At 48.6% G+C, this 17,055-nt stretch overlaps 1 protein-coding gene across 3 annotated transcripts in view; it reads left to right on the top strand.

Annotated features, from left to right (window-relative positions):
- LOC100952101 (protein Shroom2) overlaps positions 1–15,142 on the top strand; it is a 67,239-nt gene extending 52,097 nt beyond the window's left edge. For 2 of the 3 annotated variants that reach the window (XM_023515051.1, XM_023515052.1), the window contains 4 exons: positions 2,196–2,714; positions 3,827–3,998; positions 10,656–10,928; positions 13,974–15,142. In XM_023515051.1, coding sequence (XP_023370819.1) covers positions 2,196–2,714; positions 3,827–3,998; positions 10,656–10,928; positions 13,974–14,240 — 1,231 coding nt within the window. In that variant the 3' untranslated portion in view covers positions 14,241–15,142. The remainder of the gene's footprint in view (positions 1–2,195; positions 2,715–3,826; positions 3,999–10,655; positions 10,929–13,973) is intronic. The other variant, XM_023515050.1, reaches the window with a different exon arrangement.
- The last annotated feature ends 1,913 nt before the right edge of the window (positions 15,143–17,055 follow it).

A 17,055-nucleotide genomic window follows, 5' to 3' on the forward strand; every position in this document is an offset into this window, starting at 1 on the left:
TTTTTTTTTTGTAAGCTTCAAAATAACTCAGCAGAGAAAGGGCATTACTGATACTGTATCTTAAACTATGTTCAACACTCAAGCACAGATTTATCTGTGGTTCAGAACTGCTTTGTATTACTTAAAATGTAGATAAAATATTATTCAGATAGACTTATAATTGGTAACATCGTTAGATTCCGAAAGATAGTTGTCTTATTCTGTCCGAGCTGTTGAAACAAAATCCCATAGCTGGGCAACTCATAAACAGCAGAAAGGTATTTCTCACAGTTCTGGAGTCTGGGAGTCCAAGATCCCAGCATGGCTGGCAGTCTGTGGTAGGCAAGGACTCACTCCTGGTTCAGAGATGGCACCTTCTCACTGTGTCCTCACATGGTAGAAGGGGCGAGGGAGCTCTCGGGGGTCCATTTTATAAGGACGCTGAACCCATCCATGAGGCTCCACCCTCAGGACCTCATCACCTCCCAAAGGCCCCCCCATCACACCATCATCTTAGTGGGGTAGGTTTCAGTGTATTATTCTTAAAGGGACATAAACATTTAGCTCATAGCAAAAGGAAAAGCAACAAAGTGGTCTCTGTGTTGGGCAAAGCCTGTGACAGTTTCACCAGCAGGTCGGCCCCTCTGGGTGTGGTGACAGGAATTAATAGGGAGATGGAGGGTCCAGTGAGAGACCAGGCCTGTGTGAGGGCTGTAGGAGGTGGGTAGTAGTTCTCATGTTTTTTCTTTGCAGTCAGTGTCTTAGTTTTCTCACTTGTCTTTTATGAGTTCTTTTATGAGCGATTCCAGCAAGTGGTGAAGTGCTTCCTGAAGCTAATGAGGGATCTTTGGCCATTGGCATCATTAAGTGTTCCCATGTGGCAGGTCATCTATCATTTGGGACCACAAAGTGATTTTATTGTGCTCGTGACACACTCATGTCTTCTGTGAAGGGGTGACTTGAATGTCCGCAATAGGTGATCAGACTTTCTAGGTGTGGAGTGAAGCGAATCAAAGCGTTTTTTTGGTATTGTTCCTTGGATAAGGCAGCAGAGGTTTCCTTCTTAAATTCAACATATTTAAGTGGCATTTTCCACAGTCAGGCTTTTAACAATTTCCTCATGAAGAAGTGGTTGTGACAACCATGTTTGAGCACCTGCATAAAACATACCAGTTCGTCATGGTTTCTATGGCGGGGAAGGAGGAAAATACAAAGTATTTCATTATAGCATGTGCACCATACCCTTATAAGTAGAGAAGGAATCCTCTTGTGTTCCCAGTCACCAGTTAAAGGGAGCACAACAGCATTTAACTTAAAACATGGCAGCTTCTTTTGTGTTCCGAAAAATCGGGTCTGCGGGTATATCTCTGTAGAAGTGATCTGTAGTTCATTGAATTAGGAACATCGTGAGTTTGGGTCCTGGGAGTTTGGCTAGTTTTCTTTTTTTTCTTTCTCCAAAATGTCCTTGGTGGTACAGCAGCTGGGCTAGCTAGCTGCCTCTTTCCCATCCTCCCCTCCCCGGGTGCTATAGGTGCCTCCCAGCTCCTTTCACCCAGAAACTGTACATAAAAGGAAATGTGTGCCCTTTGGGGGGGACTTAGGGTAACACGGAAGCCACCAGCTTCCTGTCTAACACCAGGTCCTCATCTCACTAGCATCATGGTCTGCACAAAGGTGGCTCCTGGGGTGGGCTGAGGGCACACAGCATGGACTTCAGCAGGGCTGGGCCAGGAGGATTTCTGTTCTGGCCCTGAGAACACGTGGGGACCCCCCCGACTAAATTAGTAACAGTAGTGCTGTAAAGAATGCCCATTCTCTGCAGAGTCACCCACAAAAGAAAATTTAACTGAGTGGGGCTGGTTTTGTTTGCAATATAATTGGAAAAACCACAAATGAACATTAAACAATCCTCGTGTCCCTTTGTGAGCCCAGGGAGACCCTAGGTGTGTGGCTGACGGGTTGGGAATGGAAGGAGTCAGATGCTGAGGTCCAGAGGCCAAGTTAGGGGCAGAAGGAAGCTCTCAGTCCCCTGTACCACATCCAGGATGTGCGTCTGTGTGGGCGCTTCTGCCTGGGAACTGATAAGAGTCTCCCATCCCTACGGGGAGGGCGGCAACCTGCCGATCCGAGTCTGGTCAGTCTCTGAGTCTGGTCAGTCGGAGTCTGTCCCTGGACGCGCTTTGTGATGTGGCACGTGGCTCTTCTCTTTCCTCCAGAATCGAGCGGGTGATGGACAGTAACACCACAGTGAAGATGGTGCCCATCAGGATCGTGCATTCCGAGACCCAGCCGGAGAGAGAGAGCCGCCAGAGCCTGGCGTGCCCCGCTGAGCTGCCCGCCCTGCCCAGTGGGCTGCAGAAAGACCAGATCAAGACGCTGAGCACGTCCGAGCAGTGCTACTCCCGCTTCTGCGTGTACACACGGCAGGGCGCCGACCCGGAGCCCCCCAGCGCCCAGGCGCCCCTGGAGAAAGATGGCTGCGCCTCCCCTCCGGGGCTCGGCTACGTCAAGGCCAAAGAGAAGACCGTGGAAGACCTCAAGTCGGAGGAGCTGGCCCGGGAGATCGTGGGGAAGGATAAGTCCCTGGCCGACATCCTGGATCCCAGTGTGAAAATAAAGACCGCCATGGACTTGATGGAAGGCATATTCCCCAAAGACGAGCACCTCCTGGAAGAAGCTCAGCAGCGCAGGAAGCTGCTCCCCAAAGTCCCTTCCCCTGGAACCACAGAGGAGCGGTGAGTCGGGCGCCTTCCCGCCTGTGTGTGACTCTGCCTTTGCAGGGGCCAGGCGCACGTCTCTGTTCATTTTCATGATTCCTTTGGGAGCAGATTTTCATAAGGGATCCCTGGTGCTTTGGCACTGATTGACTTTGTTTGTTTGTTTTTTGAGCCTCTTGAAAGAGAAACTGAAGGTAAAGGCTGAGAGCTCCATCCCTGGGGAGGATGGGGGGGGGGGCAACAAAGGCACAGAAATGCATGCTGCAGTCCACAGAGCTTTCTTGGCCAGAGGCCAGTGTGATTTCTGACCATGCCCACAGGTCTGCTTGGTTCTTTGCAGGGGTGTTGACTGCCCCAGGGAACAGTTAGCAGTGTCACCCTTGGGGACGGTGCTCCTGGCACCTGATTGATGGGTGAGGCCCAGGGAGGCTGCTCCACACCTACAGTGCAGGGAACAGCCCCACCACAGGGTCACCCAATGTCTAGTGTCCATAGCCCAACATGAAATCCCTGCACCTGAGGAGCGAAGCCTTGGGTTGAGGATGCGTGTTCCTTCGTGGGTCAGTTTCTTGAAAATTGGTATATAGTTTATTTACATCTGCACAAAAGAATTGGCCTTATTTATTTTTGCGAGCAGCCCCGCCTTCAGTCGTGTGACCCAGAGGCGTGTGTAGTGATATCTTTCGTGCTGTTTGTACGTGCTCTGTTGCACAAACGTTCTTCCAGGGCAGTAGGGTGGGGGGCTCAGAGTTGTAGTGGGGAAGGAGAAATGGGACAGATAGGACCCAGGCAAGAGGAGCTCACGGGCTGCTGGTAGAAAGGCACAAGGCGGCCGAGTTTATAGACAGGGTCACACCTGTGTCCCCATCACCCCAGACTCCCAGTGGGAATTTTTAGACATTTCCTGTTAAGTTTCTTGCAAAAACTATATACCATAGACTTAATGAGCATCCATTTGGGGAGGCTTCCCCCAACCCGAGTTTTAACCTGAGTACCCGCTCTCTTGTTTTCCTCCGACTGGTGTCCTTCTGTTAGTACCTACTGTGACTTGTCGACACCCAGGGAGCAAGGCTGAGGGTTGGTCTGCAGGAGTGGTTGCAGCTAACTGAAGTGCCACTGTCTTTACCCAGGAAAGATGAGCCACGTGTACCTGCAGCCGTTTCCCTGGCCACCAATTCTGCCTACTACAGCACGTCAGCCCCCAAGGCAGAGTTACTGATCAAGATGAAGGACCTGCAGGGTCAGCAAGAGCCTGAGGAGGACTCAGGGAGTGACGTGGACCATGACCTCTCCTTGAAGAAGGTAGGAGGGTGTGCGGTGCTGAGACCACATAGTTCTACCCCAGCACAGACCCTGAACCCTGAGTCTGAGGACATCTGTGTTCAGCTTTCATGCAGGACAGTGAAATTTAGGGCAGTATTACTAAGCCCCTTGTGGTTGATTTTCTGTTCTGTTCTTGGGCCTCTCCACAGCGTCTCTTTGCTGTCTTTCTCTACTATTAAGATCCAGCATCAAGGCTTGGCGCCTATGGCTCAAGTGGCTAAGGCGCCAGCTGCATACACCCAAGGTGGCAGGTTCGAATCCAGCCTGGGCCTGCCAAACAACAATGATGGCTGCAACCAAAAAATAGCTGGGCGTTGTGGCGGGCACCTGTGGTCCCAGCTACTTGGGAGGCTGAGGCAGGAGACTCATTTGAGCCCAGGAGGAGTTGGAGGTTGCTGTGAGCTGTGATACCACGGTACTCTACCCAGGGGGACAGCTTGAGGCTCCTGTCTCAAAATAAATAAATAAATAAAAAGATCCAGCATCAAACTAGTAAACAAGCACTGTTCTCTTACATTTTGAGTTCAACTTATATGTCCCCTCTACCCCAACTAAAATTTAGGAGACTTAATTGTGTGACCTTCAGTAAGTCACCTGTCCTCTTTGAATTTCAAGTTCAAACCTTTATTACCAGATGATCATAAATATAGTGAAAGTACCTTGTCAAACGACCTTATTCATGCAGCTGCCTCAACTCACCCAGGCACTTAAGGGTCTTGCAGTAGACAACAGAATCCTGAGGGAGCCTGCCTATGTTCTTGGAGAAGAGGTGGGCAGCTGCCTCAAAAATAGACATACACATAGCACAGGGTCAGGAAACTGCAGCCTATGGGCCAAGCCCAGCCCACTACCTGCTTTTATAAATAAAGTTTTATTAAAACACAGGAACATCCATTCATTTACTGACAGTCTGTGGTGGCTTTTGCACTAAGGCTACAGAGTTGAGTAGTTGCCACAGTGATTATGTAGTCTGCAGAGTCTAAATATTTACTGTTTGACCCCCGATAGAAAACATTTACTACCCCTTGATGTAATACATTGGGCAGTAAGAGCATTAAAACAGGGTGAAGGGCTAGAGAGAGACAAAGGTCTGTGATTGTGGAGAGGCTCTCAGGAGGAGATGACTAAGCAGAGACTGGAGTGGTATGAGGGCAGGTCCATGAAAGGTGTGCCTTGAGGGAGGCCAGCAGGTGCAGAGGTCCCGGGTTGGGAGTGCAACAAGCAGCAGAAGCCAGTGCTGGGGCTGTGTGGAAAGGGAGGGAGCCGAGATGAGGTTAGAACAGGACTCCAGCATAGTTTATGGGTAGCCGTGGTGGTCACAGTGGGACAGCTGTTCCTATCAGTGCTGACATCATTACTTCTCTGTTAGCTTTAAATCTTTATGGTGCATCAGCAGTCTAGACCTGTGATGTCTGAGTAACTGACTGCCTTATACAAAAAGGACTTAGCATAATGAATGGAGATGTTTCCAAAGAAAGTCAGGGTCAGAGGATGCCATGTGGTGTTTATCTCAGGGCCTTGTCTGCCTCAAATAATGAGCACTGGGAAAAGGAAAAGAGGGAACCAGCATTCTATGTTTTAGACCTAGAGCTGTGTGTGTGTATGTGAGAGAGAGAGAGAGAGAGAGAATCACTTTGTCTCCCTGAGTAGAGTGCTGTGGCATCATAGCTCACAGCAACTTCAAACTATTGGGCTCAAGTGATCCTCCTGCCTCAGCCTCCCTAGTAGCTGGGACTCCTGGCCCCTGCTGCAACACTGGCTGTTTATAGAGATGAGGTCTTGCTTTTGCTCAGGCTGATCTCAAATTTTTGAGCTAAAACAGCCCACCCTCCATCTCTAAAAGTTATATCCCAGGATCACAGGCATGAGCCACCACTCCCAACCTTGGACCTAGCATTTTAAAAATAACTTTGTTTAAAAATGCTGACTTTTAGTTTATTTATTTTGGAGACAGAGTCTTGCTCTATCACCCAGGCCAGAGTGCCATGGTGTCATAGCTCCCTACAGCCTCAGACTCCTGGCATCAAATGATCCTCCGTCCCAGCCTCTTTCTCTCGTTTTCCTGTCTTCATTTTGACAAGACCTTTGCAAATGATTATGTTGAAAGTTTGTTTATATTGTTAGGGATGTTAAAAAATACCACATCTTTAATTATGATAGACTTATTCTGGAGGAAATATTATGACATACATAAAGAAATACTATTTTCAATTTAGTAAACATTTTGGTTCAAGAGATTATAAAGGGAAGTGAAAGGTAAGAGTTTAGGTCTTGGGGCTTTTAGAGACCCTATATCTGGCTCAGGGTACCATTTGCTTAATTCTGGTTACTTGTTCCTTTAAAAAAAAAAAGAAATGCAAAATGCATTCAGTTTTTCTCCTCATAAAACCAGAAAAACTGTACTGTTTGGACCATTTTAATTTAGACTACAGCCTAGGTACAGAGAACTGCACTCTGTACACATGTCACTTTGTTTTCCTGAATTCTGAATTTTAGAAGCAGCATGGCTTGGTCCTGCCTCCTTCATTCATGTGCACTCAGTGCTTCTGCTTCAGGGGACTCAAGGTCCGGGGATGCCACCTTGCTGCAGTGACAGCTCTGGAATTGAATGAGTCACTGAGCTAGAGGCGGGCTTACACCTCCAGTCCAGGGAGCGTGACTTGAGCAGATGCAGCCTGAGCTGCAGATCCTATAAATCACGGTTTTCCATGGGGTGGGGACTCAGTGGTCCTGTTTCTCTGTTTCATGTGACCAACAGGCTACCACCACACTCTTCTCCCTTCTTTCCAGAAGCCACACTCTAGGAGGGCAGCTCTGGCAGACTCTGCTCAGAAAAGACACTACCCAGATTGAGTTGTGAGGTTTCTTTAGAAGCAAAGTTTGGAATCACTAAGGGTTATATTTTTTCCCCTAGAACAAAGAAGTAGGTGCAAAGGGAGAAAAGTCCTTGTTTTCCCCAAAGTGGAGCAAAGCTGGGCACCTGGGGAAGTACCAGGTGGAGGAAGGAAACGGCCCAGGTCTCAATTCCAGCCACCCCCTCCCCAGCCTCAGCCCACCCAAATGGAGTGGTGAGAAGCAGTTGTGCGCCTGGTGTCCACTCCCACCATCTTCTGCCTGATCCTCCTGGAAGGCCACGTGCCACAGGAGATAGCAGCTAGGCTTGCTGGGTGGCGGGCAAAGCAGCCTATAGGGTCCATACCTCAGCACTCCTGGTGCTGCTGGGATCAGGCCTCCTCTCAAAATCTGTAACAGCCAGTATCTGAGCTTCCTGCAGTGACCCTCAAAACAAAAACAGGGAAAGGGATACGGAGCTAACGTGACCTCCCTGGGATACCACCTTCAGCTCTCTGGACGCTCCCTGAGCCCCGACCTCTTGGACCCTTTATGGAGACTTCCCGAGACAGGTGTGATTGACCACATGTCAGTGTACCATGTACCTAGGAATATGATTGAACAGAAGGGTGAAATCTAATGCAGTTAGGCCAAGCATGCAAACCTAGCTAGGCCTGTCTGTTTAGATTCTTCTTGGTCTCTCTGAGCAGTACCCTTCCTCCCAGACATAGGGCAGGACCCTCTCTGAAATAAGAGTCTTTTTACTAATAATCAGAAAGGGAAAGATCAGAATCCTGCCTAGGATAGGTGAGAGGAGGCCAGGATACAGTCAGAAAGAGAGTGTGTTTTTTGAGGCCTCAAGCACCCCAACATTATAACAAGGGCTGTGGGGGTTATAAGCCAGGAACCCTTGATGAAAACTCAAGTGTACACAGCACACTATCTCAGGTGGGTAAATGGACACACAGTGTACACGCACTAAGGGATAACAAAAGACCTAGGCACATACATTTTTAAAATAGTAATATGTCTTGACACCCTGAACAACTGGAGCCTGACCAGAGAAAGCCATAGCAGTTTATAAATTCCCTGTGGATTTCTCAGGAGAAATCCATGCCAGTCAGTCGGCAGTGAGGGTGGTGAGGATGGCTGTCCCGTGGACTGCAGGAAGGAGGCCTGGAGGTGAACCTGGGGCAGGTTGGCCCAAAAGGAAGAATCTTCTGCTAAGCGGTCACACTCCACACTGTGGGCTTACTTGAGGGACGTCAACACTGGGTGGAGATTCTCTTTGGGAGCACCAATGTGAGACAGAGACCTCTGGTAGCTAGCCTAGCATAGGGAACCTAGCGTAGCCTAGCAAAGGGAGCATTGCGTATAGCATAGCTAGCGTAGCGTAGCAAATCATGCCTAAGCGTAATGGCGTGCCTAAGCATAAAGGCATGCAGCAGGTCCCTAAGCTGCCTTAGCATAGCTGTGCGCCTAAGAGGCATGCATAGTGTACCTGTGTGCCTAAGTAGTGTGCGCCTAGCGTTGCTGCAACCTTAAGAGGCACCTGCGCACTTAGCGTAGCTGTAGCTGCGTATCTAAGGTAGCAGGGTGCCTTGGGTGCCTAAGCAGCGTATGCCTAGCATACCTGCGTGTCTAAGCCGCTTGCCTCGCAGAACCACTACGCGCCTACAGTGCCTAAGCAGCGCGTGCCTAGCGTAGCCGTTGTGCTTAAGCAGCGGGTACCTAAACAACGGGTGCCTAGTAGAGCTTAGTGCCTAAGCAGCGCATGCCTAGCATACCTGCGTGTCTAAGCCGCGTGCCTAGCAGAGCCACTACACGCCTACAGTTCCTAAGCGGCGCATGCCTAGCCTAGCCGTTGTGCTTAAGCAGCGGGTACCTAAACAACGCATGCCTAGCCTACCTGCGTGTCCAAGCCGCGTGCCTAGCGTAGCCGTTGTGCTTAAGCAGCGCGTACCTAAACAACGGGTGCCTAGTGGAGCTTAGTGCCTAAGCGGCGCATCCCTAATGTACCTGCCTGCCTAAAAGACGTCCCTAGCGTACCTCTGTGCCTGGCGTAGCAGCATACCTTGCATGCCTAATGTAGTTGTGTCTAGTGTAGCAGCAGCCTTATGTGCCTGGCACAACAGCGTGCCTTAACATCCCTAGCGTAGAGAGGTAGCATGCTTAGCTTAGTAGTAGGCCAAGCGTATCTAGGTTAGCACTGTGCCTAGAGTAGTGTGGGAGCATGCCTAGCTAAGCGTAGCTTAGCCTGCTTGGCGTAGCCATGGTGCCATGTAAAGCAGGCTGCTAACCTAGACATGGTGCCTAGCACAGTAGCATAGGCGCTTTCACTGGGTAACAGTGGGGGATTTAATGCGTTCATGCTTTTTACATTTGATTTTGCTTTTTGAAAATTCATCTTTGGGTGGCACTTGTGGCTCAAAGGAGTAGGGCACCGGCCCCATATACCAGAGGTGGCAGGTTCAAACCCAGCCCCAGCCAAAAATTGCAATAAATAAATAAATAAAAATTCATCTTTCTGGTCAGCTTTGGTGTCTCATGGCTGTCATTCCAGCAAATTGGGAGGCTGAGGTGGGAGGATAGCTTGAGGCCAGGACTTCAACACCTGCCTGGGCAACAAAATGAGACTCCCATCTCTGTAAAAGATTAAAAACTTAGCCAGGCATGGTGTGGTAATCCTGAAGGCCAAGGCAGGAGGATAGCACAAGCCCAGGAATTTGAGGCTGCACTGAGCTATGATGTTGCCACTGCCCTCTTGCCTGGGCAACAGAGTGAGATCCTATCTCAACAACAACAAAATAATAATAATAATAATCTTTTAAAGGGCTGATGGGAGGAGTAGTGGAGACTTACTGTTGGATGGTTATACAATGTCAATGGGGAAGATAAAAGTTCTGGAAATGGACGGTGGTGATGGTTACATAGTGAGAATGCCCATCATGTTACAGAGCTATGCCAAAAAACAGTTAAGATGGTAAATTTTATGTATATTTTGCTATAGTACAAAAAAAGTCATTTATATTTTAGTGACGCTGAACTTGGTAGGTAATATAAAAGAGTGTCTTTCATGTTCACTGGGATCTGTTTATTTGCTTAGTTTTTAATTGCTGTTTATATGTGGAGAACACTTTCTAATTGTGGAATTCAGTACTAGACTTAAGACTCAGTAATCTCTCTCTGTGTAAGTCTTCAAACTGGTAACTTCCAAAGGGTAAAAGAACAGGGCATCATATTGTCCTGAGAATCCTTCCAAAGATAGAGGTTTGCATGGCATCAGTGACCCCAATTCTGTGTTGTCTAATAGGATGTTAGCAAAAGGAGAATAGAGGCCCAGTGGGGTGGCTCATGCCTGTAATCCTTGTACTGTGGGAAGCTAAGGTGTGTAGATTGCCTGAGCTCAGGAGCTGGAGACCAGCCTGACCAGGAGATGACCCCATCTCTAAAATAGCTAGGCATTGTGGTGGGTGCCTGTAGTAGCAGCAATTTGGGAGGCAAGAGAATCACAAGTTTGAGGTTGCTGCGAGCTGTGATGCCACAGCACTCCACCAAGGGTGACAACGTGAGACACTGTCTCAAAAAAGAAAAAAAACTATTCTAATTTTTTTTTCTTATTTTTAAATGTCAACAATTTAGCCAGAAGTCATCCTTCCCCAGGTCCTGTGAATGTCCTATTATTTGATGCAAAAGCAAGCTTACCCCAGTTGGGCCGAATCCCTCCTAGAATCCCTGTGGCTGAGGGTTGGGGGCAGACCACTCAGCGCTGTCCATGTTCCCATGCTCTCCTGTGCCCCACAGCAGGAGCTCATTGAGAGCATCGGCCGCAAGCTGCAAGTGCTCCGGGAAGCCCGGGAGAGCCTGCTGGAGGACGTGCAGGCCAACACCGCGCTGGGGGCCGAGGTAGAGGCCATCGTGAAAGGTGTCTGCAAACCCAGTGAGTTCGACAAGTTCCGTATGTTCATCGGGGACCTGGACAAAGTGGTCAACCTCCTGCTGTCACTGTCAGGCCGCTTGGCCCGGGTAGAAAATGCCCTCAATAATTTGGACAACAGCGCTTCTCCTAGCGATCAGGTATGTGCAGACAGTTGCATCTGATCTGGACACAACAGGTGGGTGGTCCTGTGACAAGGCTGTCCCTGGACTGTCTCAGAAGTCAGCTCCTGGCATGGTTTCCACACAGCCTGTCTGCTGCCAAGTGGAAGAGGTTGTCCAAATGTCGGCACACTCCACTGCCTCTCCTTCCTTCTGGTTGAGGGGGATGGTGCTAATCAGGCCCAGGGAGCTGAGCCATTGTGGGGGGTTGCGGGGCTGTGATCTTCTGGAGGAGCTGTTGCTGTTGTTGGACCTCTTTTCACATGTTTCTGCTGACAATTATTGATAGCGTTTTCTTCCTAAAAGATAGCCTTTTTTTCCCTTTAACTCTTACCTACATGTAAGGCCCTGCCAGAGCTTACCCACCCCGACAATTAGATGAATTGTAAATACTCGGTAACAGGTGATATTTAATTACTGTTGTTGTTGCTGTGATGTAACAACAGGGTTGGTAAGGTATGTGACTCTCATGTTGGTAAGGTATGTGACTTTTGAGACATTGCTCAGTAGGCCTTTTGGTTTTTTTTACGTATAAGGGAAATAACATCTACCCTGTTAGCTTTACCTCTTAGGTCATGTCAGGGGTCTCTCAGCCTCTCGAGCTGTTGTGTAGACCTGGTCTGATTTGTTGAGCAGAAATAACAAATTCAGCAAAGTCACAGTAAAAGTGAGGTATGGGGATAGTGGGAATAAAGCAGCCAGGACTCCAGTGCAGCAGAAAAAAGTGCCATCTATTTAAAGTAAAGAAAAAGAGGACAGTTTATTTAAAGTAAAGCATGAATAAGCATAGATTTTTCCAAAGAGATTGTAAAAGGGTCCTCCTGCGAGTGAGAGGAACTGGCACACAAAGCCAGTGCACCAGTGTGAGTGTCTTATCCTAGGTCTTCCTACAATTATTTAGAAAGCTGTTCATCGGTCCCCTGAGGTCCTTAGCTACTCTTGTCTACTTTTCATTGATTGCAGGTTACCTCAGTTGCTACATGTGCCCATTTTCCTCTTCTTTTTAGCAGTAATTGCTACCTGCTATTTTTCTGATAGTGCTATGGGGGTGCCTGTTAGTCTTGTGATGTTTGCGACATTTTGCTGTGTGTGTAACTGTGACCATTTCTCCACTTTCAGGACATTCCTGAAACTCCTTGTTTGTTCCAGGGCCCTTTTTAACTTCCTTATCTAAGAGTCCAGACTTTTCTCCTACTTCCCTGTGACCCCTTTCTATTCCTAATCAGGTCACATATCAGTAAAACATCTAGTTTCCTTCTTTGCACATATAGGCCGTCAAGGTGATCACCTTTACTGTTCATAAAACATCTGAACTTCTTTCCGGGGAGCAGAAAAAGCATCCTCCCCTTCTGCTGGCTGAGGGTGGTTTGGGGCCACCCTCCGTGGGCTGCTCTTCCCTGTTGATACAGCTTCACCTTCTGACCCGAAGGATACACTCCATGACCTTGTCCAGGTACAGTGCAGTGGCCTGGGTGTCCAGCGCAGCCTGGACGAGAATCTTTGTTGTCTGGCAGCCAAGGCATAAACAAGCTAAGGTTTGCTGAGACATGCTGATGAGTTAAATGATGTAGAGTCGGAAAAGTGGACACAACATTGATGGAAACGTGGGGCCTCCTGTGCCTGACGATTCTAAGTTCCCATGAACCCGGCTGACTTTGACAACCTGACCCACATTTCCAGAATCAGGTAAAAAGTATATTCCTTTCTTTGGGACTGCTTTACTTTGCCTTGCCTCTTGACACTGTCGTGCACACCTGTGAATCAGGGGTTCCACACAAGCAGCCAGGACGCTCTCAAAGGTAGTGTGGTCACAGGCACGGCACAAAAGTAGCACACCAAGGGCAGGCTCCATCTGCAGTCCTGTTTCATAACAGTGGCACCTGCTGAGCGGCTGGGCTCTCTGCTGAGCCCCCTCTGTGTGTCCGGGACTTGGCAACGTGCCCCAGCATCCCCAGATGCCTCTGCTGTGGCCAATGCTGAGCAGCATTCCAGAGCGGCTGTCCCGATGCTCGGAAGACAGTCAGGGATTCACACCTGTATTCTCCAGCCTAATGCTTCTCTTTCTCCTCTAGTTCGCATTAAAGCTGGAATCTGGGCTCGGTGCCTGTGGCTCAAGTGGCTAAGGCGCCAGCCACATACACCTAAGGTGGCGGGTTCAAATCCCCAGCCCGAGCCTGCCAAACAACAATGATGGCTGCAACCAAAAAGTGGCCAGGCGTTGTGGCGGGCACCTGTAGTCCCAGCTACTTGGGAGGCTGAGGCAAGAGACTCGCTTGAGCCCAGGAGTTGGAGGTTGCTGTGAGCGTGATGCCATGGCACTTTACCCAGGGGGATAGCTTGAGGCTCTGTCTCAAAAAAAAAAAAAAAAAAGCTGGAATCTGTAGGGAAGCTAGGTACATGTTCTTTGAACAGCAAGAGTGACTGTGAGGGTAGTGTTTGTGGAAGGGGTTGTGTGTGTTCCCCAGAGCAGGATCTTTATGAGGAGCAAAGGAACTGATGCCCACTGTCCGTCTGCAGTCCTGCCTTGCACATCCTGCAGCTGCACCTACAGCCTCCTCCTTCCCTGAGGGTTGAAGAATCCTGCCTTGGAATTTGTTTAGAGTGCTCTCCTTTGCCGGTTTTCCCACAGAGTTGTCATGGGAAGGGCGTTGACCCAAGAAGGTGTCCCTGAGTCTGGCCTTTTTGAGTGTCTCACTTTGGTCACTTGGTGACACTCCTGCTTGCCACTGTTTCTGTTAGCATCCAGGTACGTGGGAGGAGATGGAGGTCCAGACAGTGGAAGGAATCCCAGAGAGGCCTGTGCGTGCGTTTTGGGAGGGCAGGCCTGGAGCCTGTCATAGCCACAAGGCTCTTGCCACCTGTGTCCCTATGTAGATCCCATTTGGTCTCTGGCAGCATCAGCGTTTCTGTTGGCAATTTGATGGGCAGCCATGGACCAGCCCCCAAAGGTGCTGGCATTTTCAAGATTTGGCCAAAGCCCCTATTGTCGTACAGTGCTCAGTGGGCTTGTCTCTCTCTCAACAGCAATCCTTGCTCGAGAAGCAGAGAGTCCTCATCCAGCAGCACGAGGATGCCAAGGAGCTCAAGGAGAACCTGGACCGCAGGGAGCGTGTGGTCTTTGACATCCTGGCCAACTATCTCAGCGAGGACAGCCTTGCCGACTATGAGCACTTTGTGAAGATGAAGTCAGCTCTCATCATCGAGCAGCGGGAGCTGGAAGACAAAATCCACCTCGGCGAAGAGCAGCTGAAGTGCTTGTTTGACAGCCTTCAGCCTGACAGAAGCAAATAAGAGCTCCGGCCCCAGCAGAGGCAAAACATGAGGCCTCCGAGCACCGTCCCAAGGATACTGGTGGAAAAAATGCCAGCCTGTATTTATATCCCAGAGAGGGCCTCCTCCTGAAGCAGAGGGGCTAGTAGAAAAGCAATAACTCTATCTCTGTTTGGGATGATTTATTTAATTTTTTAGTTTCCCTTTGAACGCTGAGCAGAGAGGCTCACTGTTAGCTGTTTTTCTTTAAGCATAACTACACCTGGCACTAGGCCCTGCCAAATGGTGAATTTCCCCATGCTGGCTCTGGTGCATGTAAGTGCTCCTTTTCCGTGGCAAATCTTCTGCTCCTCCCGTCTTCAGATGCCCAACCAGCCATCTGGGAAGTGGCCAGCACATCATTAGCTGCATGAGAGGGGACACCCTGGCATGTGTTCTCCTGCGATCCCTCAGGGCATGGACTGCCGTGTTGTCCCTGCTTATTAACAGTGTGAGCGTTCCTTGTCTGTTGTGTGATCACGTTCTCTGACCCAGCAAAAACAGTGTGGATAACTTATTAACATTTTGGAAAGGTAAATAGTTCTGTAGTGGTTACAAACCGACTGTGAAATGAGCAGCCTGCATCTTGGGTTCCCTCATACTGAGATTAAAACCATGATGTCAAGAAATAATAATGCGCATGCTTTGAAACACTCACAAAGCCAACAAGTAGCTTTAGTCCAGAATTCTCACTCAGCATCCCAGTCTAAATGTTGTTTTCCTGTGAAGTAAATTGTGTAGTTAAAAGTTATGTCCAGTGATAATGTGCTTGTTACCTGTTCCCCGAGACCAACAGAGGATTTTTAAGCTTCTTCCCTCAAAGCTTAAAAATCGGAGTATTTTTTAGTGTGAGCATTGTTGTGAATGGTAATTAGCTACTTTTCTTTTTTTTTTTTTTTTTTTTGGTAGTTTTTGGCCAGGGCTGGGTTTGAACCCCCCACCTCTGGCATATGGGGCCAGCGCTCTATTCCTTTGAGCCACTGGCGCCGCCCCAATTGGCTACTTTTCTCTTTTAGCCTCCTTTAGTCTATTACCAAGAGGGCCACATTCTGTGCACTGTAAGATCCCTTCCTCTAGTTTTTCAGAGGTCTTGTGGACTATACTTCTCCTAAAGTTGCTCTTTTTCTGCCACACAAGTTAAAGAAAGAGCCTGTTGTGCCCTTTTTATTGATTGAAATGGCAAGATTCTAAAAAGACCCTTACTCGTTTAAAAAAAAAAAAAAGCACTCTCTTGCCATCAGTTTCCATTTGAGAAGTCACAGACAAGGAGAAGATATTTGCACATCATGTATCTGACAAAGGATTTGTATTCAGGACATACAAAAATACTCTCAAAATACAATAGTAAGAAAAGAAACGGCCCAGTTAAAAAGCGGGCTGAAGACTGGAATAGACACCCCACCAAAGAAGATATACAGATGACAGATAAGCACAGGAAGAGGTGTTCATCCGCTGATGGCTTGGTCGTAACTTGTTTTTATCTCATAATTACAGATTTGTTGTATTCAAAAACTATTCATGTAATTAAATGCATGGTCAATGGTGAGCAAATCTCTCTAATGCCTTCACGTGGAGGTGATGGTAGGGCGTCTGTTCTATCAGGGGCTCATTTTAACCCTCATTTCCCCACTTTCCCATAAAAAGTTTTCCAGCAGGTGGGGAAACCTCCCTTTGTCAGCAGTGCCCACAGCCTTACCAAAGCGCGCAGACACACACAGCCACACACACAGGTGTCTTAAAGGACTGGCGTCCAGTCTTGCTGAGCCAGAGGCGCCCTGCTGGTGTTAAGCGCTTCGCAACAGCCGCACTCAACCTGGCGGGCTCCAGTCATACAGGCAATAACCCGCCTTTTTGGCAGCCTACCAATGCCAAAAGGATCCATGTCTTTTCAGCAGTGTTTATTCTTGTTAAATTCAGTTGGCGCTAACCCAAAATATCCCTCTCTGCCGATGAAGCGTCCTCCTCTTCCCCTGCCTGGCAGTCACTTGCTGTGAATGTGGGCTGTCGTGAAGGGGGAAGCTGACTGCCCACCAGCCTCTGTCTCTTTCCCTCGGGAGACAGCCCAAGTCATAGCAGAGTATTTTGTTTGACAAAGCTTGTCGCTGTCATTCCCCCTCCTCAAGTACAGTGTTGTGGTCGTCTTGATGATACCTGTGTAAACTGTGAACAATCAAATCTATGTGTTTGTGCCCAGTCTTCTGACATGTTTTTAGGACTGTCTCTTATACATAGCAATATACAGTGCTCTCCTCCCCTCTTAGCAAAGCACAGAAAGTGACAGCTGTCTCGTCTGTTTCCCATTTGCCTTTTACATGTCTGTTTGCAGGGACCCAAAGATTCTAGAGAGTCAGTGTACATAACTCTGTATATAGCTGCATCTGAGAACAATCTGGTGCTAATGGGCAGCTCTTGGCATCCTTAGGTGGTGGCTGTCCCGTGCCCTCCATTGTGGCGCAGCTGTACAATACCCCAGCGAGTGGGGTATGGCCTGTGGCCGGCTGCCTGCATCCGTCAGTCCACCATGGCAAATGTGGACAGGTGCATGCCTGATACTATTTACCTATCACCACATCATCCTGCTTGACTTTAACAAAATAAATTGTGTCTCTCCAAGTGAATGGAGCATGTCTTTGATTTACCTGTGTCATACCTTTTTTAAGAAAGCGTCAATATCCTCACCATATGTCAGATTCTGATCTTCACCCATTTGAATGAACTGTGGCATTGATTGTGTATAACTTATCTGTGCCAGTCTAAGTAAGGCCAGTGAGTTTGAGGTCAGAAAAAGGTCACGTGC

Source organism: Otolemur garnettii, unplaced genomic scaffold, assembly GCF_000181295.1.
Source record: "Otolemur garnettii isolate 467f Iridium unplaced genomic scaffold, OtoGar3 scaffold00065, whole genome shotgun sequence".
Taxonomy (NCBI): domain Eukaryota; kingdom Metazoa; phylum Chordata; class Mammalia; order Primates; family Galagidae; genus Otolemur; species Otolemur garnettii.